The 24,274-nt window shown below is 53.4% G+C and overlaps 12 protein-coding genes across 12 annotated transcripts; 8 read left to right on the top strand and 4 right to left on the bottom strand.

Moving 5' to 3' along the window:
- Positions 1 to 3: 3 nt before the first annotated feature.
- On the bottom strand, positions 4 to 1,613 carry B0H18DRAFT_1104701 (uncharacterized protein). Its single transcript, XM_048032619.1, has 5 exons — positions 972 to 1,613; positions 886 to 919; positions 663 to 826; positions 283 to 605; positions 4 to 221 (listed from the first exon to the last, which is right to left on the bottom strand). Exons 1-5 carry the CDS (start codon positions 1,238 to 1,240, stop codon positions 139 to 141), a joined length of 873 nt encoding a protein of 290 aa, XP_047892990.1. The 5' UTR covers positions 1,241 to 1,613; the 3' UTR covers positions 4 to 138.
- A 283-nt stretch (positions 1,614 to 1,896) lies between these two features.
- On the top strand, positions 1,897 to 2,572 carry B0H18DRAFT_823116 (P-loop containing nucleoside triphosphate hydrolase protein; the record flags this gene model as incomplete). Its single annotated transcript, XM_048039317.1, has 3 exons — positions 1,897 to 1,932; positions 1,982 to 2,175; positions 2,221 to 2,572. Coding segments are annotated over 3 exons (582 nt in total), but the record flags the coding sequence as incomplete, so codon positions are not given.
- A 1,075-nt stretch (positions 2,573 to 3,647) lies between these two features.
- On the bottom strand, positions 3,648 to 5,928 carry B0H18DRAFT_381207 (uncharacterized protein). The gene is made up of 9 exons (XM_048037837.1): positions 5,755 to 5,928; positions 5,604 to 5,674; positions 5,230 to 5,273; positions 5,098 to 5,174; positions 4,738 to 5,041; positions 4,633 to 4,691; positions 4,512 to 4,575; positions 4,132 to 4,456; positions 3,648 to 4,073 (listed from the first exon to the last, which is right to left on the bottom strand). The coding sequence occupies exons 1-9, from the start codon at positions 5,780 to 5,782 to the stop codon at positions 3,798 to 3,800; spliced, it is 1,248 nt and encodes a 415-aa protein (XP_047892988.1). The 5' UTR covers positions 5,783 to 5,928; the 3' UTR covers positions 3,648 to 3,797.
- Positions 5,929 to 6,804: 876 nt separating this feature from the next.
- B0H18DRAFT_381337 (P-loop containing nucleoside triphosphate hydrolase protein) lies at positions 6,805 to 8,261 on the top strand. Its single transcript, XM_048037838.1, has 4 exons — positions 6,805 to 7,013; positions 7,084 to 7,117; positions 7,177 to 7,367; positions 7,416 to 8,261. Exons 1-4 carry the CDS (start codon positions 6,985 to 6,987, stop codon positions 8,098 to 8,100), a joined length of 939 nt encoding a protein of 312 aa, XP_047892987.1. The 5' UTR covers positions 6,805 to 6,984; the 3' UTR covers positions 8,101 to 8,261.
- A 213-nt stretch (positions 8,262 to 8,474) lies between these two features.
- On the top strand, positions 8,475 to 9,992 carry B0H18DRAFT_955099 (uncharacterized protein; the record flags this gene model as incomplete). The annotated part of the gene is made up of 5 exons (XM_048042331.1): positions 8,475 to 8,504; positions 8,551 to 8,744; positions 8,803 to 9,642; positions 9,724 to 9,772; positions 9,798 to 9,992. 5 exons carry the CDS (start codon positions 8,475 to 8,477, stop codon positions 9,990 to 9,992), a joined length of 1,308 nt encoding a protein of 435 aa, XP_047892986.1.
- A 906-nt stretch (positions 9,993 to 10,898) lies between these two features.
- On the bottom strand, positions 10,899 to 12,147 carry B0H18DRAFT_933679 (uncharacterized protein; the record flags this gene model as incomplete). The annotated part of the gene is made up of 3 exons (XM_048041757.1): positions 11,962 to 12,147; positions 11,630 to 11,905; positions 10,899 to 11,568 (listed from the first exon to the last, which is right to left on the bottom strand). Exons 1-3 carry the CDS (start codon positions 12,087 to 12,089, stop codon positions 10,899 to 10,901), a joined length of 1,074 nt encoding a protein of 357 aa, XP_047892985.1. The 5' UTR covers positions 12,090 to 12,147.
- A 2,220-nt stretch (positions 12,148 to 14,367) lies between these two features.
- Positions 14,368 to 15,464, top strand: B0H18DRAFT_1170680 (P-loop containing nucleoside triphosphate hydrolase protein; the record flags this gene model as incomplete). Its single annotated transcript, XM_048035884.1, has 3 exons — positions 14,368 to 14,496; positions 14,555 to 14,745; positions 14,810 to 15,464. 3 exons carry the CDS (start codon positions 14,368 to 14,370, stop codon positions 15,462 to 15,464), a joined length of 975 nt encoding a protein of 324 aa, XP_047892984.1.
- Positions 15,465 to 17,012: 1,548 nt separating this feature from the next.
- On the bottom strand, positions 17,013 to 18,014 carry B0H18DRAFT_1085264 (P-loop containing nucleoside triphosphate hydrolase protein; the record flags this gene model as incomplete). Its single annotated transcript, XM_048031893.1, has 4 exons — positions 17,013 to 17,163; positions 17,221 to 17,682; positions 17,743 to 17,936; positions 17,985 to 18,014. 4 exons carry the CDS (start codon positions 18,012 to 18,014, stop codon positions 17,013 to 17,015), a joined length of 837 nt encoding a protein of 278 aa, XP_047892983.1.
- A 482-nt stretch (positions 18,015 to 18,496) lies between these two features.
- B0H18DRAFT_1009172 (uncharacterized protein) lies at positions 18,497 to 19,096 on the top strand. Its single transcript, XM_048028839.1, has 2 exons — positions 18,497 to 18,900; positions 18,993 to 19,096. Exons 1-2 carry the CDS (start codon positions 18,615 to 18,617, stop codon positions 19,004 to 19,006), a joined length of 300 nt encoding a protein of 99 aa, XP_047892982.1. The 5' UTR covers positions 18,497 to 18,614; the 3' UTR covers positions 19,007 to 19,096.
- Positions 19,097 to 19,759: 663 nt separating this feature from the next.
- On the top strand, positions 19,760 to 21,014 carry B0H18DRAFT_1211448 (P-loop containing nucleoside triphosphate hydrolase protein; the record flags this gene model as incomplete). Its single annotated transcript, XM_048036415.1, has 4 exons — positions 19,760 to 19,794; positions 19,851 to 19,884; positions 19,943 to 20,133; positions 20,190 to 21,014. 4 exons carry the CDS (start codon positions 19,760 to 19,762, stop codon positions 20,836 to 20,838), a joined length of 909 nt encoding a protein of 302 aa, XP_047892981.1. The 3' UTR covers positions 20,839 to 21,014.
- A 171-nt stretch (positions 21,015 to 21,185) lies between these two features.
- Positions 21,186 to 21,770, top strand: B0H18DRAFT_1009169 (uncharacterized protein; the record flags this gene model as incomplete). The annotated part of the gene is made up of 4 exons (XM_048028838.1): positions 21,186 to 21,405; positions 21,469 to 21,569; positions 21,622 to 21,675; positions 21,735 to 21,770. Coding segments are annotated over exons 1-2 (179 nt in total), but the record flags the coding sequence as incomplete, so codon positions are not given.
- Positions 21,771 to 22,078: 308 nt separating this feature from the next.
- On the top strand, positions 22,079 to 23,309 carry B0H18DRAFT_1170661 (uncharacterized protein; the record flags this gene model as incomplete). Its single annotated transcript, XM_048035883.1, has 4 exons — positions 22,079 to 22,114; positions 22,268 to 22,458; positions 22,509 to 23,144; positions 23,167 to 23,309. The coding sequence occupies 4 exons, from the start codon at positions 22,079 to 22,081 to the stop codon at positions 23,186 to 23,188; spliced, it is 885 nt and encodes a 294-aa protein (XP_047892979.1). The 3' UTR covers positions 23,189 to 23,309.
- Positions 23,310 to 24,274: the final 965 nt, after the last annotated feature.

Genomic DNA, 24,274 nt, shown 5'->3' with positions numbered 1-24,274 from the left:
GATGTTTGGATCAGAGGCTCTTGCCAAACAAACAATTCCCATTTATGTAACTGTGAGACTGACTCCACTGTGGCTAGGTACTTTACGCATAATAAGTATCGTGTTATCATCGTTATCATACCACGTCCTGTCCTATCGCTAGCATATGACACATGATTCTGTTAATCTACTTCGGAGACCCCGAATGCAGCTGCAGCGTTTGCGAATCCCTGTGTTGCTGCCTATGCGAGAAAATCAGTTTCACTGCATGAGTCGGATGGACGAAATCTGGGCTGTTCATACCCTTGGCAGCCAACGTGCTCTCCACAAGGGCTCGAACTATGGCGCGCGCTTGTTCATTACCCATGTCCTTGTTGAACGTGCGCACAATTGCGCCCCTTCTGACATACGGTTCGAAGTAGTCTTGCTCGTATTCGCGCAGCCTCGATGATGCGTCTTTTCGGCGAGCCTCGTCCTCTTGCGTCGGCCATCTGGAGACAAGAAAAAGCAACTTGTGCAGCTTGCACTCCTTGTCAAGTCCGCTGAGGATCTGATAGCTCTGTTCCGTGTAGAGCTTGGCGCGTGTCTCCGTGCTGTCGATCACGTAAATGATAGCACTAATAGTACTGCTCAAGGCTCGTCAGCGACGGTCTCTACTGACTTGTCAGCCTAAAGGTACATACGACTGCATGTCCCTATCAACGTTCTCCACCCCATCTGGTACGTCGTGCAACACCACCGACGTGGCACCATCATACAACGCAAGCTCAGCTGACTGTATCGTCGTGGTACATTGTTCCAGCCCGCGTCCGACTTCGAGCTTCGATTTCGCCGCGACATTAATGAACTGCAAAACGTGGAGTCCGCATGTCAACGCAGGCTCCGCAATTCAGTCGTACAACTGACCGTCGTTTTGCCGCATCCTGTCTTGCCAATCACACTACAGGCCGTTATCAGGAACCGACCCTCTACATGTACTGGTCGCGACTCACAGTATGTGCACCTTCCCTTCTTCAATGGCAAGCTGCGTCTCATTAACTGGGGATCTTGAAGGGTCGTCGGAAGATAGAACCCCAGCACCTCTCGGAGCGCTTCCATCAGTGGCAGGACTTGCTTCATCCGCGAGGTGATTCGATCGGCTCGCCGAAGGCGTGCCTTCGTTGCCTGACGCTCCATTGACTACAAGAGTGGGCTCAACGACCGTAGGACTCCTAGGTGCGTTGACTGTGGTCCTCGGCTTGTCGAATGTAAGACTTGTCATGCCGAGTCGTAGATTGGAATAATGCTTGTGGGCGAGGGCGGTATGTCCGTTCGACCCCTCATGTTGCGCTTCATAAAATGTGTCGGGCGGTATTCGTGTGGATGTGGGAAATGTGGCTGGGCGTCGTTTCGCAGATCCTCATCCACTACGGGCGCCACCGCAATGTTGTATTCGGTAACTGCGAGCCTCGTATGGCGGACGTCTTCGAGGCGCTGGCATGCTGGTAGACATTGTAAGTTACATGTAGCACGGAAGCTACGAGTGCGCAGGCAGCCTGTCGCCCCAATGGCAGTGCAGCGCGACTGGATCAGAGAGCGGTGCAAAAATGTCAGGGCGGCGCCCTTGAACACTAAGTAGGTTCCAAGGACGCACTGGAAGCGGCAAAGGTACTTAGTCCGAGCCAGACACACTGCTGCAATACACGCGTAAGCCAGGCACGTGTTAGTGTAGAGCGAGCACACTCAAAACCTTGGGCGAACCATTGCAGCACACTGCTATACCACCAGCACACCACTATGTTGCAAATCCCCTCATTGGCCGGCATTTTCGCAACCATGAAATCGCTGTTCCACAAAGGAGACTACGTGTATATCCTGTAAGTCCCAGAGCTCGTTGTCATGCCCGTTGTACAAGTGACGCTGACATGGTTGATTGCCAGTGTCATGGGCCGCACAGGAACCGGGAAAACTACAGTAAGCCATGCCTGACGCGGACAATATTGTTATCGCTCAGCTGTGCCAGTTTGTCAATACCGCGACTGGTTCGCACCTAGCCGTTGGTTCCTCGCTGTCGTCCCAGACACGTTCCATCCAGCTGTCAAGACCAGTCAAGATCGACTCGAAGCGTGTAATTCTGATTGACACACCCGGGTTGGACATGACTACCAAGTCCACTGAGGAGGTCGTGCAATTAGTGGGTGCGTTTTTGACAAAGATGTCAGTGAATTCGTAGATCTCCACTGTAATAGCGTTAGCTGACAGTCATGACAGGCGCAGGAAGGGCACCATCTTGCATGGCACAATCTATCTCCACAGGATCTCTGACGGTCGCATGGGCCACGTAGCGCTGGAGAGCCTCGTTGCCTTTCGAACGCTGTGCGCCCAGGAGGCGCTGACCAACGTCGCCATCGTGCTCAGCATGTGGGAAGACGTCAATCACAGCGTGCGAGAAACGCGGAAGTACGCACTTTGCACTCGCAAGGCATATTTCAGGCCCATCATGGACGCCGGTGCCGTCATCTTCCACCACGACAGGACGGCGAAGTCCGCGCGCGAGATTGTCAGACACCTCGTCGCGAATGCGCCACAGCCACTACAGTTCAGTCCAGACATCCGCAAGCAAGCAGAATATGATATCAAACCTTCAATGCGAACGTCAGTTGCACGAGCATCGCAGTGCTCGTGGCAATCGGAAGCGCCTGTCATCAGGGTTGCTCTGAACGCGGCGTCCCGCACGGACATCGACGACAAGGACGGTCCTGTCATATCTCCGCTAGAGCTCCCATTTGACGATGAGAAGAAACATCGGCCACTGGCTCAGAGCGGGCTTCCCAGTCCAAGTTCAGCCAGGCGAGGCTGCCGGCCACGAATGCGACGAGTGACTAAAGCAATCAAGAAGTTCCTCAGAATGACATTCTTACGGTGAGTGGCATAAGGACCCGACGCACGGGAAGGGTTTTGATTTGGCTTGCAGACACGAGACGGCTGCATGACGCTACACGCTCCTATGGGGGCTGGTCCTCCTCGAATTCTTTACGACCATCCACACGAGTTCACGAAGCTTGGCAGAAATCTTTAGTACGATGACAACGATTCATGCAGGAGATGGAATACCTATGTTCACGTACGGTCAACAATATACTCATGGTCATACGTTCGGACATCATCGACGGTTCGGACTGCTCGCCTTGCTGGAAATCGGGTCCGAGCACATATTCCTCGTCGATGGGAATTGATACTGCAAGTCCTACATGGGAGTCAAATCGATGCAGTACGGCCCATGAATTTGCACATCGGACGTGGTATGATCAGAACACATCCTCATATGTGCTGTAAGCCAGAACCCTTGTGTCAGCAAGTATGAACGCGGCAAGGTGAGCAGCACTCACAATCAGACAGCCGTCTCGCCAGCCTGTATCGACACGCACGAACGGCTTTGGAGTACGAGTTGCAATTCCAAATCTAGCTTCGATACAAATAGCGACGCTAGTATTACAGCCCTAATGGCCGACAGCAACTACATTAAGACGCGTGGATAGCGAAAGCGGGACAAATCGACGCGGACTGTAAGATACCTTTGACAGAAATATGTATATGTGAGAACTGCGAAGAGACGGAGAGATAAAGAGATAGGGGGAGAGTCAGCACAGAATAGTCGAAAAACGGTAGAATCAACCAAACAGCACATCCAGATGAATTCATGCCACATCATTATCGTCGTTGTCATCAACACCCGCGCCAGCACACAGAGAGCCCATCATAACGATGCGCGTCGAAGCTCGAGTTTGTAAGGAGAGCGAGAGAGCAGAGTTCCGGAATCCGTGCCATGGGGAGCGCGATCATGAGTCGTTGTTCGGCCAGCTGCCTTCCGCCTTGAGCTTTGCGATGAGGTCGCGGACTTCGTCCTCCGTGAGCTCCGGGTGCTTGGGTTTCCAGCCCGTCAGGCGCTTCAGCTTATCCGCCTTGAACGCGATGACGTGCTTCTTCAGGTTGTAAATGTCCGTGTACGCGCTGAAGTGGGTATTGGGCACGGGTGGGTTGGCCTCCGTGATCATCGTCGTCCACGCGGATACATGCGCTTCGTTGATGTCCTCTACCACGTCCTCCAGCTTGAACTGCATACATCCGTCAGACTTAGATATCAGATATCAACGACAAGGAAGTGGGACGAACCTTAGCCATCGTGTTCACCATGAAGTTAAAGAACTCGAACGAGGTCCCGAACGCCTTCGCAACGCGCGTCGCAACGTCGACCATCGCGAGCTGCCCGTCATCCTCCACGTTGAAGAACGGAGCGACGACCTTGCGGTCCGGCGGAACCATCTCACTGATCTCCGACACCTTGCTCTTGTCATTGTGGAAGGGGATCTCCTCGCCTGCGAGCTCGTCGGCCTTCGCGCGCCCGCCAACACTTGCGATCCACTCTGCGCACGCCCAGAACGCACCCGCAACGTCCTCGGCATGGACTGTGTGCATCGGGTGCTTGCCCGGCGACCACCTGTGTGGGGTATAAGTACAGTGTACATGACTGACGAGCGAGCGAAGACACGTACAGGCCCTTGACAGGCTGCTTCAGATAGCCGTATACCGCCGCCATAGAGATTGAAGACATGATGGCTAGAGAGAAAGACGCGCCATGAGAACCAGCCCTGACCCAAGCAAGCAGCTACTCACGTCCATAATCAATGTACGGTCCGTACACCAGCGCCTTCCTCAGAATGACGAGGTTCAGCCTGTAGCGCGTTAGCATACGCCAGCAACATAGCTTGCATCACGCACCCCTCAATTGCCCCCAGCGTCCTCATCGTCTCATGCCACCACGTACCGATCACACCGTCCGGCTTCGGGTCATCCTTCTCGTCGTGCGCGCCCTTGTCCTTGCACTCGTAGAACGGGGGCATGATGCGCACGTACGCCGTCACGCCGCGTTTTGCCGCCTCCAGGCCGACGTGTCGCGCCATCCGAAGCGTATTGTTGATCTGCACCGCCTCCGGCCGATCCCACTGTACCTCGCCTGTCAAGTCGAACACGTACGAGTAAGGCTCCTGGCCCTCCGGAGGATCGAAACATGTCGCAACGGTGGCTGCGAGGACGATGGGTCAGGAAGCGTGCGCCAGTACAGGAGTACAATATGCTCACAGGCTACGGTCAAATTCGCCTGGCGGTAAGTTACATTGGGTTTTTCTAGCACTTGCTTGAACTCCGCGCCAAGATATCTAGAGAGCGATTGAGGACGTGCAGCGACGAAGATTGGACTCAGACTATACATACGTAGTCGGTGGTGAGACCGAGTACTTGTCAACTATCCGGAGGTTCTGCCAGAAGCAAGGTCAGTTTGGCACATACAGGTAGATACGACCTCGCTCTCAGTGCCTACGGGCGAGTGCAAGGTGCGCGCGACTCTTCCATCCTGGCATTCGCAACGCGCACGTCGCATGGCAGAAGCACCACGAGTCCACATGTCGATCGCCAAATCCACGGGCAGAAAGCGTGGCTAGGCTCCGAGGAACACGCGAGCACGCACCCACAGCGTGGAGGATCGACAGTCATCGGTGCGCTGTCCGACATGGCAAGAAGGTTCGTCTACTCCCCCACGGCTCGCACGACACCGAGAAAGTGGACGTGAATGAAGCAAGTCGACGTACCTCTACAAGAGACTCTCCATCAGATGGTACGAGGTAGGCAGCCAGAGCGCGAGCGCAAGTATTCACACCGCCTGTTCACAGGAAACGACACGACACAGAACGTGGCAGATCGGTCAGTCGGCGACCTCAGTAGGTTTACGGGGCTACGCACCGAAAATGATCGCGTTGTGTTTAGCCATCGGCGCTGCTGGGACTGACGATCGGGTGGTGTTGCGGGTGGTATACAATCAACTAGAGCGGGATAGCCTCGGGAGCAGTGCGTGCGGGACCAGAAGCTCTCAGCAGCGTCTGAAGGAGGGTATGACGACGTGTGGGATGGCACAGATGGCTGGTGCGGATACAGCGAGGACAGAGGAGATTTGATCTGGGACTGATAATATCTGGGCAACAGCGAGCGATGAGGCGAGGCGGCGTGCTATGCCGCAAAAGGCAAGTTTTGTCGGGGTTCTGGTAGGATGTGCGCGCGAGCAGAATGGGCCGGGGTGGTGAACGAGTGGGAGGGGGAACGAGAGCTGCGAGCGAGATGAGAGTCGTGTTTGCCCTCGTCGCCATCGTCCCGACCGCCTTTGAGTCCGACAGCGCCTCACGTGCACCACACCGCCCAGCCACTAATACAGCACCTACTAGCCGTGTATTCGCTACCGCCTTTTTCTATTCACTACCACGATCACCGCACCGCAAGGCTCTGCAGTGGCCCTACTGCCCGAAACTTCGCATGGGCCTGATTTCGCGGAGGACAGATCAGGCGCGCACTTACAACTCACGATGGGCTTAGGGCGAAGGCACAGTGTCCAGAGAAGCAGCCGGACAATGTGGAATACTGGCGGTGTGTGGTCTTTGAACAGCATGGCTTCTATAACATACCAATGCGCGCACATGCCCTGTGGACTTGTGTGTCAGAAACGCCCGAGTAAACGGGATTCGGCCAGTTCTTGGCCAGTTCCCGGTCCGTCGGCCACCACAGAGCTTGGGCCACTGCGGTGCCTGGTGAGAGGCTTCATCTTTCTGGTGTCCTGGTAACAAGCTACAATTGGACTTCTATGTCTTATTCAAGCCCAAGAGATCCCGAACCGAGCGCATGGCCAACGAGACGAACGTTGCGAAGGCATGTCAAGAAGGTCATGCGCCTCCCTTCCTGCTATGTCACAGTGGTCCATGCCATGCTCGACCACGCGCGGAGGCAATGCTTTCGCTTGCCCAGTCGAGCGGCGTACGTGACGAGAGGTGTGTCTTGTCTCTTCACAGATGGTTCTAGTAATCCGGACACTATCCGACTGTATGCTACGTTGAACCACTGTCCACACAGCGTACATATATTTTGGACGGCTGGGTGATATTGACACTGCGATCCTCTGCTGCTCTGATTGCTGGCTGTACCGTCATGGCAGAACCTGCACCGAAGTTTATCGCGTACGTTCTGCTGTTGCTGCGATCGATCATGCAGGGCCCTGATTCGGTCAATTCATGCGGCTCAAAACAGACTTATGGGCTGCACGGAAAGTGGAAAGTCCTCGGTAAATACGCGATAGCATCCAGATACTTATCTGAAGTACGCTGAGAAACTTTGTAATAGTTTATCAACTGCGCTGCTGCCTCGAACCTGGTCGTCGACCACGAACTCCAGTCAGGCACAAGCGAAATACAGATGGCGACAATGCAGCTCGCAGGCGACCGCATTACATTGATCGACACACCAGGATTTGATGATATCGAAATACCTCAAGCCGACATACTGAGCTTGATTGCTGCTTTCTTACAACAGACGTGAGGTGTTTTGTTCTTGATCGGAAGTTGATGCTGATATCCATGAAGGTTTGCTCATGGCACGCGGCTCACCGGGATCCTGTACCTGCATCCAATCTCTGACAATCGAATGTCCGACATCAGCCTGAAGACCTACCAGCTCTTCCGCAAGCTCTGCGGGGATACCGCGATGGCAAACGTCATCATTGTCACCACAATGTGGGATATAGTGCCGTCAGAGATCGCAAACGTCAGAGCTCGAGAACTCAGAGGTCATTATTTCAAGGATGCCTGCGACGTTGGAGCTCGCATCATGCGTCACGATAATACGCACAAATCTGCGGTCGGTATTCTCTCGACGCTGTTGGGGAAACCCCCCGCCGCTTTCCACATCCAGCGCCAGTTGGTCGAGGAGCACAAGACCGTTCCACAGACTGACGCGGGACGTGAACTGGCTTCTCAGTTGGACGCAATGTATCAGCAGCAACAATGGAGATTGGACGTCTCCACCGAAGAGGCCAGGTCCACTAGGAGGCATACGGAAGAGGGGCTCCAGCAATTGAGAGACGAGCTTGGGGAACTCCGTCAAAAGCTACGGAAAACCGAAATCGAGAGAGACAAATTGCAAATGGCTCAGGGAGATCGCTTCCATACGCGTCTCCAGGATGTCGTGTCGCAGCTGGGTCGCATGGTGTATTCAGAAATGCCTCAGGGTCAGAGGCCCGTGCGTTTTGTCGTGTTAACATTCGCCTAACATTGCTAACTGAACTGCCTAGTCCTACTCAGATGTTCGATCCACGCCGGCCATACCGACTCCTTGGTTTCCACTAAACCCTCAGAGACCATCTACTCTGGATCATCAGCTCGCTTATCGTGATGACTCTCCGCGTGCATCTTCATCGCCGCGCGCACCTACCCCTTCTCCCCGCGTGGCTATTCCGCGCGCAATTGCTCCTCGCGCCCAACCACGTAGGGCGCATTCACTGCTTTCCGCCATACACAACGTTCCGCTTGTCATCGAAGATCTCGTACGGTTAACGAACTTGAAAGGCTCGCCGTCCTCGATTATTATGTAAGAGCATTCACTGTACGACTCGCGGGCACCCCAGCTGAAATCATCACAGTGTCATGGGCGCGGAAAAGACGGGCAAATCCACGGTAAGTATTACTCCCAAGCAACGCGCTGGTGTCTCATTGCAAATAGTTCATCAACATGGCGAGTGGCTCCAGGCTAGGAGTAGGAACGAGCCTCCAGCCTGAGGCAGCCACCGTACAGCCAACCGAGCCTTTCAAAGTCGGCTCACAACGCGTCGTCCTGGTCAATACACCGGGGTTTAACGAAACATCGAAATCCGACAGAGAAATACTCAGTATGATCGCCGAATACTTGGCTGACCTGTGCGTGTATCTCGTTGCGCCGTGGAGACCGCCTGCCGTGACTAACGTCAGATGCCAGGCATCGGAAGGGCATGGAAATTAAGGGCGTTATCTTCCTGCATCGCGTCACCGACAATAGGATGGACGACACTGCATTGAGGAATATGAGAATGTTTGAGGCCCTCTGCGGGAAAGACGCGATGCGGAACGCCGTCATCGTTCTAAACATGTGGGATCAAGTGGGAAACGAGATTCGCGAAGCACGCGAGAAGGAGCTGCGCGAAAGTGACATCTTCTTCAAGCACGCTGTAGATGCGGGTGCGTACGTCGTGGCCCACGACGGTCAACAATCATCCGCCGACGGCATACTGGCGTATCTCCTGAAGCAGAAGTCTGTGTCTCTACAGATACAAAGGGAGACGACGAACGAGGACAAAAAGATACCACAAACGGCAGCTGGCATAATCCTTTTGAGGGAGCTTGCGACGAGGGAAGGCACAAAAATCGAGGAGTTGCAGCGCCTATGCAGAGAGCTCGAGGAGGTGCAGCGCCTACGCAGAGAGCTCGAGGACTGGAAGGACGAGAAGGAGAGGAAAGAATCAGAGGTGCAAATGGACCTGGACAGACCCAGAGAGGAGCTGGAGAAGGAAAGGCTGCAGGGTGCGGGGGTGCCGGTCAGGCGATACACTGACGACGCATGGCCCCTAGAACAGATGCGGGAGGATCAAGTCGTGCAGGTACCGCATATGAGGGATGAGGAGAGAAGTCGGGAGGATCTCGGCTCGGAGGCGTCCCAGGCTATTGCGTCGACGAACGGTAAGCGGCGACCGCCCCTGCCCGACGAAGAGCTCAGGCAGATCCTGAGATTCCGGGGTCCAGAAAGGAGCCATTCTGAGGTGACCAAGCCGAAGCTAATTGTGTACGTCCTTTTCACCTCGATCACTCCACACCTGCTCAACATCAAGGTTGACTGTCTTTGATAGTCTTATGGGCTGCACAGGAAGCGGGAAGACAACAGTAAGACCTCCTATGTGTCGTCTTTGAGCATCGTGAGTTGAAGCTGTTCACCGTCAGTTCATCAACTGTGTAGCAGGCTCCGACATGAAAGTCGGACTTGGACTCGAGTCATGCACAACTGAGATACAGTGCATCTCGACGCAGTTTGGAGGAGAGCCCATCATGTTCGCCGATACACCAGGGTTCGACGACACACAAAGGCCTCAACGAGAAATAGTGGAATTGATCGAGAGGTTTCTGCAAAACCCGTGAGGAATGAACAGCTCATCGATGTTGTGTGTTGCGAGAGCGCTCAGTTGTTCAACCACAGGTATCTTACGGGCAAGCTCGTAGGAGTAATATATATGCATAGCATTTGCGACAATCGCATGTCTGGCAGCTCCCTAGACGGCTACAGATCATTCCGGAGACTCTGCAAAAGCTTCACTGGCACGGTCGTCATCGTCACTACGATGTGGGACATTGTCAAGGACTCGCGGCCAGAGGCGGCTGATGCAAGATTACGCCAACTTCGTGATTTTTTCCAAGAGGCTTGTGATCGCGGCGCTCGCGTAATGTCTCATTACAATACACAGCAATCTGCGAACCAAATTGTATCCGCCATATTGGGGAAAGAGCCAGGTGTGCCCACTAGCATGCGTAGACCGGTGTCAAAACCTAACGTAGAAACGCAAGCTGCAGATCTCACTAGGGCAGAAGCCGCGTCAGGAACAACGACAGAGGACGGGCGTCCGGGGAGGAGCTCGGGAGATAGAGGAGGTATGCGACGGGAGAAGGCGTTAGTAGGCCAGATGTCACAGAGTCCAAGCCGAGGCTCGGGACGATATGCGAGTGGATGATGATGACCGCATAGTTATAGGTATGCAGAAAACGCTGACTAGCCTTATGTACTCACGCACGCACATCTGGGACAGGGCCTCAAGCCTCTGTGAGTGATGCTGTACTGTCGTCATGTCGCAGCGGCGGTATTCGAATGTGCACCGCGCGTGTTTGAGAGCGCACAACTCTGGTTCTGACTCTGGTACTGCATACTTATCGGATATTGATCATGCTCATGTGCGGCGACAAGAGCTCGAGCTGGATACACAACTGTACAAGTACTGTAAGTACTGTACACTCAGGCTTCGCAGCCAGCGCTTAACGCTTAACACCCGACGTTCAACAACAACAACAACAACAATTACAGCAACTACTGCTACTCTGTGCGCGTCGACGTCGAGACACCCTCACTTCCCGACTTGTAGTCGTCGCGTTTCGCAATTTCCGTTGCTCATCCACCAGCTTTTTTCGCAGATCTTCTAGCCTCTTCTGCGCCTCTTCTGCGTCTCTTTCAAGTTCCCCGTCCACGTCTCTCCTTGACCTTGCTTCCTCTCTCTCCTCACGTATACGACGCAATTCCTCGACATGGTTGGCTTCCTTTGCAGCGAGCTCCCCGAGGAGCGTCAGCCCGGCTGCCGTCAGGTGAATCGCTTTGCGCTCCTCAACGATCTCTCGCTGAATCGCCAAAGCGACTGAAGGTTGATTGATGAGATTTTCCAGAATCGGTATCGCCGACTCCCTGTTGTCCCAATGACGCATTGTACGTGTACCAGCGGTTACCGCAGGTTTGAAGAAGAGGTCACTCTCGCGTAACTCTTTCTCCCGTGCTTCGGCAATGTCCTTCTTCACCTGGTCCCACATGTTCAGGACTATGATCGCATTTTGCCTAGCGGATTGCCCGCAGATGGCTTCAAACATCCGGAAATTTCTGAGTGCTGTTCCGCCCATTCTGTTGTCCGTGATGCGGTGCATGTACGCTATGCCACGTATCTGGATGCCTTCGCGATACCTTTGGTGACTCGCGTTAGTCATCGCCGACTCTCAGTCCGTGAGTAGACGCGTCGACTCACAAGTGTGCGAGATAACTCGCGATTGTAATGAGCACGTCTGTGTCGGATTCAATGGTATCGTCGAATCCAGGCGTGTCCACCATGACGATTCGCTGAGATTTGTGTTCGAACATTTTGGATAGCTCGACAGTGGCTGTCTGGGAGTGGAGTCCGGTCCCCACTCTCAAATTGGAGCCACTCACTAAGTTGATGAACTGCAGCGTACTCAGATACCAGGAGTCCGCATACTGAACAATACCAACCGTAGATTTGCCTGTTCCGGTGGAACCCATAATCCTGGTGAATCTGTAAGTGCTGTTCCCACGGAGAGTCTAGCAACAGTTCAAGCTCACAGTATGTATGCTGTTGCTGCAGTGTCATCGAGCGTCCGCAACGTTTCCGAGACATAGCCCTTCCTCCGGTCAGATCGAGTGGAGGGCTGAGGAGTGGGGGACGGCAACTTTGCGGTCTGATGCGGCATTCGACGAGGCGGGTGGGCGATGGCCCAATCTTGAGTACACGGTACTTACTTGTTTACGTGAATCGCGGCTCGGCCCCATATGAAACCGCATGTATATCGGTAGGCTAATCCAGCGAAAAGCGCGTTCTTGACGGACGCACTCGAGATCTTGTAAATGCAGCTGAAGGCGTGGATTACAGCTAAGCCCACATTGTTGGGCCCCGCACAAAAGGTGCGCATAGGAGCGGAGGCCGTCGGACGTTGGAATTCAGTGGGCTGGATACCGTGCCGCTCCGAGTCAGCCTGGGCTGCCGTAGCCAGGGTCGCGGCTGTCTGGCTCAGCCTGGTCGTTGAAGACCGATGCGTCCGGCGTGATCCCATATCAAACGGGCTCAGTCTTTGTGTGTTTGATGAACTGAGCTGAAACCGTTGTATGTGATTGATTTCCAGGAGGAGGAAGAGGATATGACGGGACATGACACCCCGTGGAATGTCTCGATTAACTTGATGACCATGGTAAAGGACGCATATACTGGAGCACTGCTAGAGACACAGTACGTCAGAAAGTATCTGTGAGCGCACGTGCGGACCTCACAGTCGACTGTCCGTGCTAGGTCATTCGGCTGAAGGGTGACATGTTGCTCGTTGGTGACATATACTTAGATATTCCGAGAGTCGTGCGAATGGTTGTCCGGCATGAAGTCTCGAAACCTACGCTCATTCTGGGACGAGGAACCGGCTCCAGTTCGGGAACACCATGGGGTGCTAGAAGTACACTGGAACAGATTTGTGTCGTCATTTGAATTCAATAGCGAGTTTCATAAGCGACGATGAGCTTACTTTCACATTCGTGTGTAATCCGCGGAGCTAGTCACGGAGCTTGCCTTTCATGAACACCGTGCGACAACGGTACCCATTAGTTGCTCCACCCTAGTTCCATCCCAAACGAGACGCGTCAGAGGAAATTGTCATGGTCACCATATCGAACACCTTACACTTCGCTTTGTGAATCATAGAGCTATGCATCCTGGTGGCTCATGCTGCCGAGCTGACCACGTATGCCCAACAGCGATGTACGATTGGATCCGGTGTGATGTTTCAGAGCGCTGGCATCACTTCGTACTCGCACCGCAGGGTTCGGTGCATTAAATTTTCGAGTGAAAGCGGCAGTTTAGGGTTGCGCGCTGTCGCATCAGCTATATAGACTCGTCACTGATATATCACAGATCAGCGAGAATCGCAGACGCATGCTAGGGACTCCGCTTACCTTATGTGCATAAGAAAACCTACAGCAGAAAGGAGCGCCCTCAGAAGTAGGTGATTTCATTGATAGCGTAGCTTGACGGCGGGATATGCAGTTGAGAAGTGGGAGTCACGGATCTTGTGGGCCAGCTTTCCATCAATGAAACTAAAGCCATCGGACCCTGGGCTATTTCAATTTGAAGCGAGGCGCAAAGATAACGCCGCCGTATCTCAGGTGCATCGTAGACCGTCTGACGCGACGTTGTGCATGCTACTACATACACGTGCCAAAAAAGCATGTTCGACGCAGGAGCGGAGGAAGTCTACCTCAAGAGTGTCAGTCGCAAATATATGATACGAGGTCGCGGCTTCATACCACAATAGCGGCCTCACGGTCGTAATATTTTATTACAACAGACTTTGGGCCAACATGTCTCTATACAATGGGAATCTGAAGCTGATTGCGTTAGTGCCCTGCCACTCGTTATTCATTCCAGACTCACCCATGTTGACGCATGTCTGACTCTAGAGTCACCGGCTTTACGAGAGAGCCTGTGCCGATTTCTGTCACGCAGTTTTAGAACCTGGTACCGTTAGTAGTACACGATGTCTCTTCTGAGTCCATTGAACGGTACTAGTAAACTCTGACAGTGAGGTAAGGAGCTCCTAACATCAAGATCCATACGACAACTTACGGAGCCGGAGTCTGTCGCCAGTTGTAGGAGCTATCTGTTGATATTCTCGGACCACCGACTCAGCAGCGACGGTCCAATGGTCGGTGCCGTGGACACGCCATACGAGCCACTGACACAGTATCCCCTCAAGGTCTGCATCGCCGATCACTGGATACGTTACACATGTGCCCTGGGTCGCCGCGCACATTCAGGCCCGGCCGCCTAGTGACAATACGTGTTAGAGGTAAGATGTAGAGTTGGTGCGGGACACCAGGTCCGCTGCAGACCCGTTGTAAATATATCATACTCACCAGGATGTGCTTTGATACTGAAACATCAGCCAGCGCTTTCCTCGTAGTTCCACAGCAACCTTCGGGCGCGAGATGGCTCTGTACAACGGGAACTTGAAGTTGATTGCGTGCGTGGCTTCCACCCGTTTATTTCAGACACAGTCGCATTTACGCGCATATAACTCTAGGGTCACTGGCCCTACAGGGGCGGGAAAAACGACGGTGAGCAGAGCCATCGTATGCGCTGCTGCAGGGAATCGACAGCTGAAAGACGCTGCAGTTCATCAATTATGTGTGCGGTTCAAACTTGGAAGTAGGAACAGGCCTTCGGTCGTGTACGAAGGATATCGGCGTCGCATATTGCATGATGGGCGATGCCAAGGTCGTGCTCATCGACACGCCAGGTTTCGATGACACGACAAAGTCGCAAGCGGATGTCCTCGAGGACATAGGCCGGTTTCTGAAACAAACGTAAGTAATGCCCTTGACTGTAGCAATGCGGATGCCTCATGGCTCAACTACTGCACGCACGTAGATATGAGAAAGACATCAAGTTGACAGGCGTCATATACATGCACCGCATCTCCGACCGCCGCGTTGGGGGCATCGCGCGAAAGAATTTCAGGCTCTTCGGGAAGATTTGCGGTCCGGAGGCAATGAAGAATGTGTTCATCGTGACTACGATGTGGGAGGACGTTTCGGAGGAGGTTGGACAGGCACGAGAGCAGGAGCTAGTGTCCAAGCCGATCTTCTTCCAGCCAGCCGTTGCGGAGGGAGCGAAATTAGTCCGACACCAGAAGACAGCAGAGTCGGCCCAATCGATCGTATGTTCACTCATTAACAACGCCGCGCGGGGTCTTCAGATGCAACGCGAACTCGTGGAGGAGAGGAGGCAAGTGCCGGAAACCGCAGCGGGCTGTGACCTACTCGCAATCCTCGTAGAACAAGAGGAAAGACACCAGCGAGAGATGCTGAACCTCAGAGAGGAGATCAAGTCGGCAGGAAAGATGGAGATTGTCCGGCTCAAAGAGGAGTTGAAGAAAGTCAAGGAGGAGCTCAGGCGGGTCAAGGGGGAAGAGGATAAACTGCGTGGTGGCAACGGCCTCTTTCGCTTCCTACGAGTAGGATGGCGCATCGAATATCGGGTTCTGCTTTGCTGGAAGGTTCACCATATCCTAGAGTCACAGTAATAGTAGTGAGATCCTGGCAAGGTCGCTTCGAATGTCTCGTGTAATCATTGTACATATCCGGCGTCTACATTTGCATTTCTTCACTGCAAAAGCTTCCTGTAAGTACCGATCTCATCGCCCGCGAAGGATGCGCGTATTGAAATCGTTTGTATCGTCCGAGGTAAACAATGAGATTTTGATTGATACCGTTCAAATCACCGCTGCCGAGTATTAGATCCAATGTCGCTCCAAAGTTGACGTACATACTCACATGACATAAGGTATACAGCAAGTATCACTCACTACCGTCGCTGAGTTCAAGTTGATTGGTGCCCAATGCAATGCGCATGCACTCTGCTCCGCCCTGCCGCAATGGCAGCTACTGAAGGTCCAGATCAAAGGGTCTAAAAGCGGCAAAGGTAACACACCTCAAGCTTTATAGAATCATCAAGTATGAAGCTGAGGAGGAGCGCAGCCAGGACCCCTATCAATTGGGGGAGAGGCCTGATCTTAATCCGGACAAAATCCGGCCAATTGAGGGGGGTATGCCTGATGTTATCCGGACAAAATCGTCCCTTATGCGGACGGAGGCCTGAGGAAGTATCCGGACATGGTGGTCCATGTCGCGCGAGGCCTGATCCTAGTCCGGACAAGGGCCCGGACAACTCAGAGCACCGGTGGGCCATGAGCGACACACATTACACGAGGCCTATTGAGGCTCATATGTCCGCATCGTAGTTGGGTTGCATAAACAACATAACTGTTCTCACAACGATAGTAAAACTCAGTAGTGTATGCACGCAGGTTTGCCGGGGCAAGAATGTGCGTTCACACAGTACTACTGTAGTACTCCCATTGCATCTGTGCATATTGAAGGTGCGAAGGCGGTGAGTTGCATGGCTCAGGAGGCCTGATCCTGCAATCCGGACACCGAACCGCCTGCCCCGAGGCCTGATGCAGAGTCCGGACAGCACCGACCAGAACCTCGTAAGGCCTGATTTAATCCGGACAAAATCGAAAGGCTACGTCCGGACAAAAAAAGCAAAATCTCGGGTTGCCGGATCAGGCCTCCCCACCAATAAATAGGGGTCCTGCGCAGCCCGGCTGCCGCGCCGCTGTTGGCAGTGTTGGCGGTCGCACTCGCCGACATAGGCGCTCGGCCCCCAGTTTGCGCAAGCGCTCAAGCGCTCAGGCCGACCACAAGTACTGCAATCATACATACTTACTACCTCATCAACTGGAAAGATACTCAAAAGCTTCGAAAATTTGAGGCTATCTATAATCCTGAAACTACGGGCTCCTTTGACCAAGGATGAAGAAATCATACATCGGTGTCGCTTGTACTACCGTGTTCGAACGTTCATCGACTCGGACGTGGGCGCGCTTTTGACAATCGACTTGGACGGGTGCTTCAAGTCATGGATGGGATTTCAAAATTTCATGGTGCGTGGTCGAATCGCGAAGCATAATAAATTACGGTATATATGTAAATTGGGATGCTCGTCAGCACGTCCGAGTCAAGTACGTATCTCCGGGCCCGCGCTGCAATAGACATGACAGTGAAAAGAGTCATGCTGTCTGTCTTCTAGTTACCACTCGTAGTGCGCGACCCCACCACCTCTGTCCGAGGGACTGTGCTCCGTCCGACTCAGGATCCCGTCTGACAAGTGCGCCAGCGTCCCGCAGCCTTCCCTTCTCGTCCTGCAGCTCCTCTCTGGCTCTTTCTAGGTCCATTTTCGCCTCCTCTAATTCTTTCCTCTCCTTCTCGTCTTTGAACTCCTCGAGCTCTCTGCGTAGGCGTTGCAACTGCTCGACTTGTTTGCCTTCCCTCGTCGCAAGCTCCCCTAACAGGATGATGCCAGCTGCCGTCTGTGATATCTCCTTGGTCTCGTTCACCGTCTCCCTTTGTATCTGAAGAGACGCTGGCTTCTGCTTTAGGAGATGCACCAGTATGGTGCTCGCAGACGATAGTGTGCCGTCGTGGCGCATGACGTCCGCACCTGCGTCTACAGCATGCTTGAAGAAGATGTCACTTTCGCGCAACTCCTTCTCGCGCGCTTCGCGCATCTCGTTCCCTAGTTCATTCCACATGTTTAGGACGATGACGGCGTTTCGCATTGCGTCTTTCCCGCAGAGGGCCTCAAACATCCTGAAGTTCCTCAACGCAGTGCCGCCCATCCTGTTGTCGGTGATACGATGCAGGTAGATGACGCCCTTGATCTTGACGCCCCTCCAATGCCTGATATATGTCATTAGTCACGGCAGGCGGTCTTGCAGCACGACAAAATAGTACACGCACAGCTCAGCCATGTATTTCGCGATCATAGTGAGTATCTCTCTGTCGGGTCTCAGCGTGTCATCAAACCCAGGTGTATCGACCAGGACGACACGATCTGAGCCGAGCTTGAAAGGCTGAGATACCTGCATAGTCGCCGTCTCGGACTGAAGGTTTGTTCCTACTCCTAACCTCGAGCCGCTCACCAGGTTGATGAACTGCCTTGGAAATGAGGTAGTGGCGCTTCACTCGGGGATGTCACTGACCGTGGATTTGCCTGTCCCGGTCGGGCCCATTACACTGCGACAAGCTCAGCTGGGGTGTCGGCGAACCGTATGGAAAATCCTCTTACATAATAATCGATAGTGGTGAGCCTTTCGCTAGCCATACGACATCGCTGACCAGAGGTAGATTTTGTACAGCAGCAAGCAGCGATTGCGCTCTGCGTGGCAGCGGCTTGAAGGTCATGTCGAGGTCGTGTGTAGACTTGTAGATGGAATGCGTCTCGTACACATGATAACTTCGTATCCAGACTATACGCTCATGCAATATTGCTAGGCGTCTATCAATCTCAACAACCTGCAGCCGCGAGCGAGGTCTCAATTTGCCATCAACCGCCGTCCTGCACTCATGCATGGTGAAGACAACACACCCAGGTTGCGTGTAACTTTACCCGAACGGTGTGCGGCTAGCTCAACGTGTACGGTAAGCCTTCGACGACATGCGGCGGCACATATCAGCGTTCAAACGTTCACCGCGTAACTTGCGTTAAGCCTCAAGGTCCGTGCTCAAAGTCGGAAATGAATCTGAGGAGGCGACCATGAGGCTAACGGGTTCAAGCTGGAAACCTCATGGCTACTGTCTGGCCCGGGCTGGCTTCGTGCTACTGGTAGGCAATGACGCTGTTCGTGCTCTGCATACACTGTTTCCTCGGTGCGCCAATACTGACTGCTCAAAGCGACCGTAGACCAAGGCCGACTCGCTTATGCGGCGTCCTGCGTATTCAAAGGGATCATTACGTCAAGTATCTATATCCATCGTTGCCCGTTGCCTGTGTTCCGAGACTTGTCAACGCCACGTGTTGTCCACGGACTCATATGCCGACCTCTGTAGGTTTCCCCGGAAGCGAGCGGCGACTGCTATTGTCCTACACGTCACTCTGTGCACCTCATCCTGTCCTAGGTATGTGCCTCTCGAGTCCCGCTTCATTGAGCTGTGTTAGGACAGTGCCGTGCCCTCGCCGCCTTAACGAGGAACTTAATGTCACGGTCTAGTTACTGACCGCTGACCAAAGGCACGGAAAATTCCGCGACAACATGTCGACTCATTCGTATTTTGTGTTGCTCCGCAAATGGCTAGGTTCGACACAAACCCCTCCCGTGTGGAAGGTCTTGGTATGAGAAGTGGCCTCAGTGTTGGTGCGTACTGAGTAACTCAAATAATCAGGATCTTTGATCGCCGACACCCCTTCAGTTGAGCTGCAACATAGTTGTTATCGCCGATAGCAATTGCTCCTAATTCCGCTTCCGCGGTGTATTGCATCCGTCAACGGGTGCCTATGCTCCATGCCTGTGATGCTAAAATCGTTGGGGATTCTCCTGGCTGAAATCGGACACTGGGGGTCACGCCAGTCAGCATAGCTTATAGCTACGATTGGATATCTTTTGGCAGTTGCAGAGCATACTGGTCCGTCACGGTGTGCCACCTGTCGCTGGATGAAATTCGGTATTTCAGTCAATGTGATGGACATGCAGAACGAGCCACACTGAAGCGCCGGCGTCGCATTGCAGGTCTGTATATCGCGGATCACTGAACACGGGGGCAACAAGGTACACGTGTGACGAGATGCAATGCGCCTTCGCGTGTGGCCACCAGTGCGTGTTACAGGTGCGACGCGAAGCCACTTCCATACTTGCTATCTGAGTAGCGTAGCAAAAATATATGATGCTAACGGACAGGATGCGCCTTCAAGTTTCATCGTACCACAGCACTACCGCTTGCGAATTCCATTCCCTTGACCATTGACACCTCCGGGAACACAATGGCGCTCTACAACGGGAACCTGAAGCTGATTGCGTGAGTCCCTCGCATTGATCACTGCCGCACCCGCGCTGATTCGCGTCTGGTTCTAGAGTCACCGGCCCTACAGGGGCAGGAAAATCGACAGTGAGCATAGCTTCGCATGTCCGGCTTGATCGTAGTGAAGATATGACACATTATCCAGTTCATCAATCGCGTATGCGGTTCAGATCTGAAAGTAGGAACGGGCCTCCGATCGTGCACGACCAATATCGATGTCGCACACTGCATGATTGGCGACACCAAAGTCGTGCTTATTGATACGCCCGGATTTGACGACACGACAAGGTCGCAGGCGGACGTTCTAGAAGACATAGGTAAATTCTTAAAAAAGACGTGAGTGACCGGTCCGTCAATGGCACAGTCTCTTCGTAGCTGAGTCACGCACGCAGATACGAACGGGACGTGCTATTATCTGGAGTCATCTACATGCACCGCATCTCCGACCGGCGCGTAGGAGGAATCGCTCGAGAGAATTTCCGGCTTTTTGGGAAGATATGTGGACCGAACGCGATGAAGAATGTCCTCATCGTCACCTCGATGTGGGAGGACGTCTCGGAGGAGATCGGACGCGCACGAGAGCAGGAGCTGGCCTCCAAACCCATCTTTTACCAACCGGCGATCGAGGCAGGGGCAAAAATGATCCGCCACTACAACCACGCAGAGTCCGCTCGCACAGCGATTTCGATACTTCTGGACAATTCAGCCCAGGAGCTCCAGATGCAATACGAGCTCGTGGAGCAGAAGAAGCAAGTACCCGAAACCGCTGCCGGTGTTGACTTGCACCAGCTACTCAGAGAACAGGAGGAGAGGTACCAGCGGCAATTGCAGGACCTCGCCGATGAGATGAAAGACGCGAACAGGGCGGAGGTCACGAAACTGAGAGAGGAGCTGAAGAAGACGAGAGAGGAACTGCGGCGGACCAAAAGGGAGGCTGAAAAGATGGAGGTTGGCAGCGTGCGTAGACTCTTGCAGGCGGGATTTCGAGTGGAGTTTCGTACCCTCTTCTGCTTGAAGGTGTACCGCGTCCTTGAGTCATGAGGAACGGCGCGCCAGTCTACTGCACTCGCCACTCACGTTTGTATGACTCAGGTACTACTATCTGATGCATCTTGTGCCCGCCATGATAGTTCGAGAATCTACATGCGACCGTGCTTTAGCACTTCATTAATCTCAGTTTATGCTTTCTTGCTGAATGATGTACACCAGATGGCGAGAGTAGTACATATGCCAGTGTAATGCTAATCCCGAGCTTGGTGAATCCATGGTGAATTCGAACTTGAAGACAAGCGTGGCTGCCACTGTGAGTCGGAGTCCGGATCGGAGGCCGGCCCGGGGCTTCCCGGGCCTGAATACAGACGTCCTGCAGTTGTCCTGCAGCGTTACTTCTGCGCTCGTCCAATCATCTCAGTCATACCCCAGACCAGTCCCTGCAGCTATCCCATGGCCAGCCCTCCCTGGGCAGCCTTGAGTCCGCTTAATTGGCTTCGACGACAAGCAGACCTCCCAAACTACGACATCATAGCATGGCACCCCGGATCCCTTCTAATCGTTCACGACCAATGGATCGTTTGTCATGGACGGCTAATCATGCATGGCTTATTTGAGGTAAGCCTGAACCGCTTGATGAGCTTGCGTAAACCATATTTACTCATAATTCGCCAACCATAGGTCAAGTGTAGTGATTGAACAGGACCTGATGCAACAATGGGCGAATATCGTGCCTCCTGAATTCTGGAACGTCGAAACGAAGAGGCCATTATTTGGCATCGGTATGCAGCCCGGTCTAATACCCCATACTGTCGTTACAAATATCGCCGAAAGATTAAGGTTTGACCGGTCCTACGGAATCTGAGTCTTTCGTATGTACTTATCAGGGTGAGTTTCAGTGAACATCCGTCTGCCTTCTATTTCTTCGGCACTGACATAAATAGCAGCGTCAAATGTGATAGCGGCAGTGCCCAACAAAACTTCACCACTGCCTCCGCCAGAAGCGTGTCCTGTGTCGTCTGTTGTCGAAACATGCGCCACGCACGACTCTTGCCCATTCGACGAAGCAGCAACGCGGTTTGGGTGCCATCTAGGGACCGCGGTTTGACTGGAGGCATGGAACCTGCCGTTTTCAGCGGTGTCCGACACAGGTGCTTCCTGTGGCTAGAACATACGCGCTGCATCATGGTACCATGGTTCCAGCGCGAGTATAATACATGGAATGGGCCGACTGTGATCGTCTCATATCTGTCCTCTGTAGTCATAACTGCGTGCTGAACGTAGAATCGCCATGACTGGGCCGAAGCTATTTGCGTGCGTCTCAGTTGTCTGTTGATGTTGATCATGACCCTCACATTCAAGGCGATCACTTCATTGTACGTGCCTATAGTCTTATGGGCTGCACTGGAAGCGGGAAGACGACGGTGAGACACGCTCGTTGCTGAAGTCGTCGGATCACGTTGATGATCCTCCGCATCAGTTCGCCAATTGTGCAGCAGGATCCCAGTTGAAGGTCGGCCACGAACTCGAGTCGTCTACCATCGAGATACAGGCCGTCTCCATGAAGCTCGGAGCCAACGATGTTGTATTGATTGATACGCCAGGGTTTGACGACACCAGTCGCTCTCAAGCTGAGATATTGCAGCTGATAGCAGAGTTTCTGCGGAGGACGTGAGGAGCACCCTCCCGACCCGTACCATTGCGCTGATCAATTTTCCCAGGTATTCTGAAGACAAGCTGCTCACCGGGATCATCTATTTGCACGACATTTCCAGCAACCGAATCGCGCAGAGTGATCTAGGTAGCTACAGGCTGTTCCGCAAGCTCTGTGGAGATGCAGCCATGACGAACGTTGTCATCGCCACGACCATGTGGGACGATGTGGATCAACAACTAGGTGCCAACAGACTACAAGAACTACAAGACGACTTCTTCAAAGATGCCTATGATCGTGGGGTGCCCATCATGCGACATGATAATACCCGTCAATCAGCGCACAGAATCTTATCCAGATTGTTGGGGAAAGATGGCACACGCTGTGACATCCAATATGAGATGGTTGATGAAGGCAAGTCGGTTGAAAACACCGCTGCTGGGAAAGAACTTCTTCATCAGTTCGATGAGTTCGAGGATACGCATGGCAAGCAGCTCAGGGCGGCTCAAGACTCGCTTGAACCGATTCCAAGTAGGAACGGCCTTAGAGACGGGAGCGGAGGCACAGAAGAGGGCGCGGACGTACGAGAGCTCCGTATTGCGCTCGAGCAAGTACGACAAGAACTGCGGAGAGTTCAGGATGAGAGAGACAAACTACGCCAGACTCTAGGCCAAGACCTCACCGCCCATATCAAGAGACTTATGTCGAAGCTGGAATTTGCTCAGGCTGTGCATATGCCCAATATAGCGGCCCCGAATCCCGTAAGTTTCGTCGTAATCGTGATCCGTTGTCACTGTTTTGGATCAATCTTCGTCAGTGTTCCCCGGATGATAAAGTAAATGCAGGATGCCAGCTTGGTGCAAGAGGTGCGTTGCCATTTCAGCGTCGTGTTCGCTTTGTGCGAGATGCAACATCTACGGCGCTGAGTCCCCAACTACTCAGATCACGTCACTCGTACTCCTGAGCGAACACCCCCTCCTGCTCCCCCATCTGTTACTCCGCCTGCACCAGCTCCTCTCGAACTCGCAATATTACCCATCCCTTTGCCCGCACCGACTCCTATCCCCGCACTTACCTTCCCCGGGCCGACCGTACCTACGCCTTCGCCTGCACCTACGCCTCCGCTCATCCCAGCTTTCCTGCCGGCAGAGACTCTGAAATCTGAGCCACCTGGCCTACTTATATTCCCTCCGCCCTCGTCAGGTCTTCCACCCACGCCGACTTCTCTCCGTAAGCCTACTCTGATTGACCCTACTCCTCCGCCGGAAGATTCCACGCTCGTAGACGACGCTCTGCGTGAATCAGCACTATCAGCACAAGCCCAGCCAGTGCGGGAACCTACGCCTCCGCATATAGTACCTTCCGCTCCATCTTCGATCACACCCACACCATCGTCCACTCCTACATTGGCTCCTGTCTCGCCGTATCAGCTGCCGTCACTACCACCAACGACGACTCCCCCTCCCCTGCCCGCGTCTACTCCTCGCTCTGCGCCTTCTTACTTCATACTCATGGGCCCCTCAGGAAGCGGGAAAACGACGGTGAGGCTCGATTCTACCAGTGCTTAAGCGTGAGTTAACGGTGATACATCACGCTGCTTGTCAGTTCATCAATCACGCAGCAAATTCAAACCTAGCTGTCACGAATGGCCTGAGCTCTTGCACAATCGACATACAGATTGCACAGATGCAGCTCGGGAGCGAACTCGTTACGCTCGTTGATACACCTGGTGTCGACACTCAAGCAGATGTATCGGAGAAAATTATTGCCTATCTCGAGGGAATGTGAGTTTTGTGTCCTGAGAAAAGGTTCCATCCTGACAAAAGCGACGCA

Source organism: Fomitopsis serialis (assembly GCF_022376445.1).
Source record: "Fomitopsis serialis strain Sig1Antser10 chromosome Unknown B0H18scaffold_36, whole genome shotgun sequence".
NCBI classification, from domain to species: domain Eukaryota; kingdom Fungi; phylum Basidiomycota; class Agaricomycetes; order Polyporales; family Fomitopsidaceae; genus Fomitopsis; species Fomitopsis serialis.
This window is presented reverse-complemented; position numbering and strand designations above follow the sequence as displayed.

Coding starts and splice junctions, on each gene's coding strand:
- B0H18DRAFT_381207 (XM_048037837.1), bottom strand. CDS start 5,782: ATGGCTAAACACAACGCGATCATTTTCG. Junction 5,175..5,229: donor TCGGTCTCACCACCGACTAC/GTATGTATAGTC, acceptor ATCGCTCTCTAG/ATATCTTGGCGCGGAGTTCA. Junction 4,576..4,632: donor ACCGTACATTGATTATGGAC/GTGAGTAGCTGC, acceptor CTTTCTCTCTAG/CCATCATGTCTTCAATCTCT.
- B0H18DRAFT_381337 (XM_048037838.1), top strand. CDS start 6,985: ATGGCAGAACCTGCACCGAAGTTTATCGC. Junction 7,014..7,083: donor CCTGCACCGAAGTTTATCGC/GTACGTTCTGCT, acceptor GGCTCAAAACAG/ACTTATGGGCTGCACGGAAA. Junction 7,368..7,415: donor GCTGCTTTCTTACAACAGAC/GTGAGGTGTTTT, acceptor ATATCCATGAAG/GTTTGCTCATGGCACGCGGC.
- B0H18DRAFT_1009172 (XM_048028839.1), top strand. CDS start 18,615: ATGACGCTGTTCGTGCTCTGCATACACTGTTTCCTCGGTGCGCCAATA.
- B0H18DRAFT_1104701 (XM_048032619.1), bottom strand. CDS start 1,240: ATGACAAGTCTTACATTCGACAAGCCGAGGACCACAGTCAACGCACCT. Junction 920..971: donor GAAGGGAAGGTGCACATACT/GTGAGTCGCGAC, acceptor AACGGCCTGTAG/TGTGATTGGCAAGACAGGAT. Junction 606..662: donor GTTGATAGGGACATGCAGTC/GTATGTACCTTT, acceptor AGCCTTGAGCAG/TACTATTAGTGCTATCATTT.